Source organism: Limulus polyphemus, unplaced genomic scaffold (genome assembly GCF_000517525.1).
Source record: "Limulus polyphemus unplaced genomic scaffold, Limulus_polyphemus-2.1.2 Scaffold2238, whole genome shotgun sequence".
NCBI classification, from domain to species: Eukaryota; Metazoa; Arthropoda; class Merostomata; order Xiphosura; family Limulidae; genus Limulus; species Limulus polyphemus.
The window spans coordinates 160,253-162,726 of NW_013667848.1; the positions used below are offsets into that span (position 1 = coordinate 160,253).

Consider the following 2,474-nt stretch of genomic DNA (forward strand, 5'->3'; position numbering starts at 1 on the left):
AACAACTGCCCAGAATTCTACATCAGAGAAACAGGAAGAAAATTGGAAACCAGATTCACAGAACAATAAATGCCATCCGAGGTTTTCCACCATTGCAACTCAAAAAACCATGGTATATCTATTAAAACACAGTAATGTTAAGCAAAGAACCAAACGTAAACAAACGAAAAATCAAGGAATCTATCTCAATTGAAAAAAACAACCCTACTCTAAACCAACACCTTGGGGTGCCAATATATCTCTTCTAAGTCGTGCAACAGTATCCTGTCCTGTGACCTCTTTTCCATACTGTGTGTGTATATATAGATATATATTTATATATATCTGTGTCAGTGTAAATTATTTGTACCTGATGATGACAAAACCTTGTCAAAATGTTGTACATCTACTGTTATGTTAAACTTATATTAAAGTTTTTCTTCATTACCCATTCAAGCCATCTCCAAGCATTATTAGTCTCAAAGTGGATTCCTCGTCATTGAACTTAAACTTGGAAATTACCATGAAGCAATTGCACAAATTCCTCATAATCCTGAACTGCTTCAAAGTGTTTAACTGTGTAAATGGTACAGTATATGTAATCTTTTCCATCTGTACACTGGTTTCTTTGTGCAGATGGTACAAATGGGTAAGCTTTTCTGTTTCTACACTAACATTAGTGTCTCACCCTGCGGGTGAAAACAGTTTGGTTGTTTGTTTCAGAGCCAAGCCACATTGGATTATCTTCTGGAATCGAACCCAGGATTTTAGCCTTGCATATCCTTAAATTTACCACTGTCCCACTGAGGACAGGTAAAAGAGATAGGTAAGCTTTACTCTTTGTATACTGCTGGTGTTTCATTGTGGTGAAGAAACACAATAGGTAATCCTTTGCTCACTGATTCTAAGTGTTTCACTGGTGGTATAAATTATATAAAAGGAAGTAATTATGAGTAATATATTTAACATCAGACATGCTTGTCAAGCTATTATTCTTTTATTTGGTCTATCTCTTATCAATCACACAAACCATTTTAAACTCGTGTTTCGTTTGTTTGTGTTTGAATTTCGCGCAAAGATACACGAGGGCTATCTGCTCTAGCCATCTCTAATTTAGCAATGTAAGACTAGAGAGAAGGCAGCCAGTCATCACCACCCAACGCCAACTCTTGGGCTACTCTTTTACCAACGAATAGTTGGATTGACTATCACATTATAATTCCCCCCTGGCTGAAAAGGCGAGCATGTTTGGTGTGATGGGGATTCGAACCCACGACCCACAGATTGCGAGTCGAGTGCCCTAACCACCTGGCCATGCCAGGCCAACTTGTGTTTCCATATACTGTCATTACTGTTACTTGGTAAGGAATATTCAGGTATAATATTTCAACATTTCCTTTTTTGTTAGTCAGCAAAGTACAGATGTCTCTGGGCCACTACTTAACCAGAGGAGTTTGGCAGACCTCCAAGCAATTAATTAACCACCAGTGTTCTGGTGACTTCCTAGACGCTAATTAACCAGCATGGTTCTGGCGACCACAGTACTATTAGTTAACACATCAATGTCAATGCAGCCAAGTTTATGATTTTCTTGGCATAATAACCCAATTTGAAAATGAAAAGCAATTCAACAGAAAGTTTGACTGTTCATGGAAATATCCTGCATCGTAATTAAGATTATTGGAAAATATATTGTTACGTCTCCATTTGTTAATTAACTTTCTGTAACTTCGTTCCGACGAAACTTAACGACACAAGTCCTTACTTAATAAAACTGGTTTATTCTTTCTGAATATAACTTTACGATACACTTATTTTCAACAATTGCGCTAAAACAAACGCTATATCAACGAACGTCAACAATACTTCTGACTGCAGTTCAATTACTCACTATCTACACACACATTACCTTACCGTCACGTTGTCACCCTCTTTTATATACCAGACTACCCTATATCTAGTAAATGCTAGAGCATTCGTCAAGGTACAGGATAGTTCTAGAAAGCAGGGGGCCTGACACTAGTCATGTGACTTCGCTGACGCAACACTGCCCCTCCTTAATATTGTATACACACAACAAATCGTTCTTTAACGTATCTAATTCGCTTTTAAATTTACTGATGTTTTCCATTTGTACCTCTTGCCATTGTTGTTGATTTTCCTGTAGTTGCTGCTGACTTTCTTCCTGTTTCCTTTCTTGTTCCAGTTGCCACTGCTGTAATCTCTCTTCTTGTTTCTTTTCTCGTTTTTCTCGTTTATTTTCTTTTTTCTCCAACAACTGCTGTTATCTCTCCTCTTCTTGTTTCTTTTCTCGTTCTTCTTGTTTCTTTTGGTGCTCTTGTATTGCTGCCATCACGTCTGCTATGCTGTAGTTTGATTTGCCACTTCTCTTTTCCATTTTTTTTGTCCCACTCTCTGACACCAATTTGTTACGTCTCCGTTTGTTAATTAACTTTCCGTAACTTCGTTCCGACGAAACTTAACGACACAAGTCC

The 2,474-nt window shown here is 37.7% G+C and overlaps 1 protein-coding gene across 1 annotated transcript in view; it reads left to right on the forward strand.

Annotated features, from left to right (window-relative positions):
- Positions 1-624: 624 nt before the first annotated feature.
- The window catches only part of LOC111087508, a gene marked incomplete at its 3' end in the record, with an annotated part of 28,611 nt that continues 26,761 nt past the window's right edge, over positions 625-2,474 (forward strand). The window contains exon 1 of the mRNA XM_022394361.1: positions 625-628. Coding sequence (XP_022250069.1) covers positions 625-628 — 4 coding nt within the window. The remainder of the gene's footprint in view (positions 629-2,474) is intronic.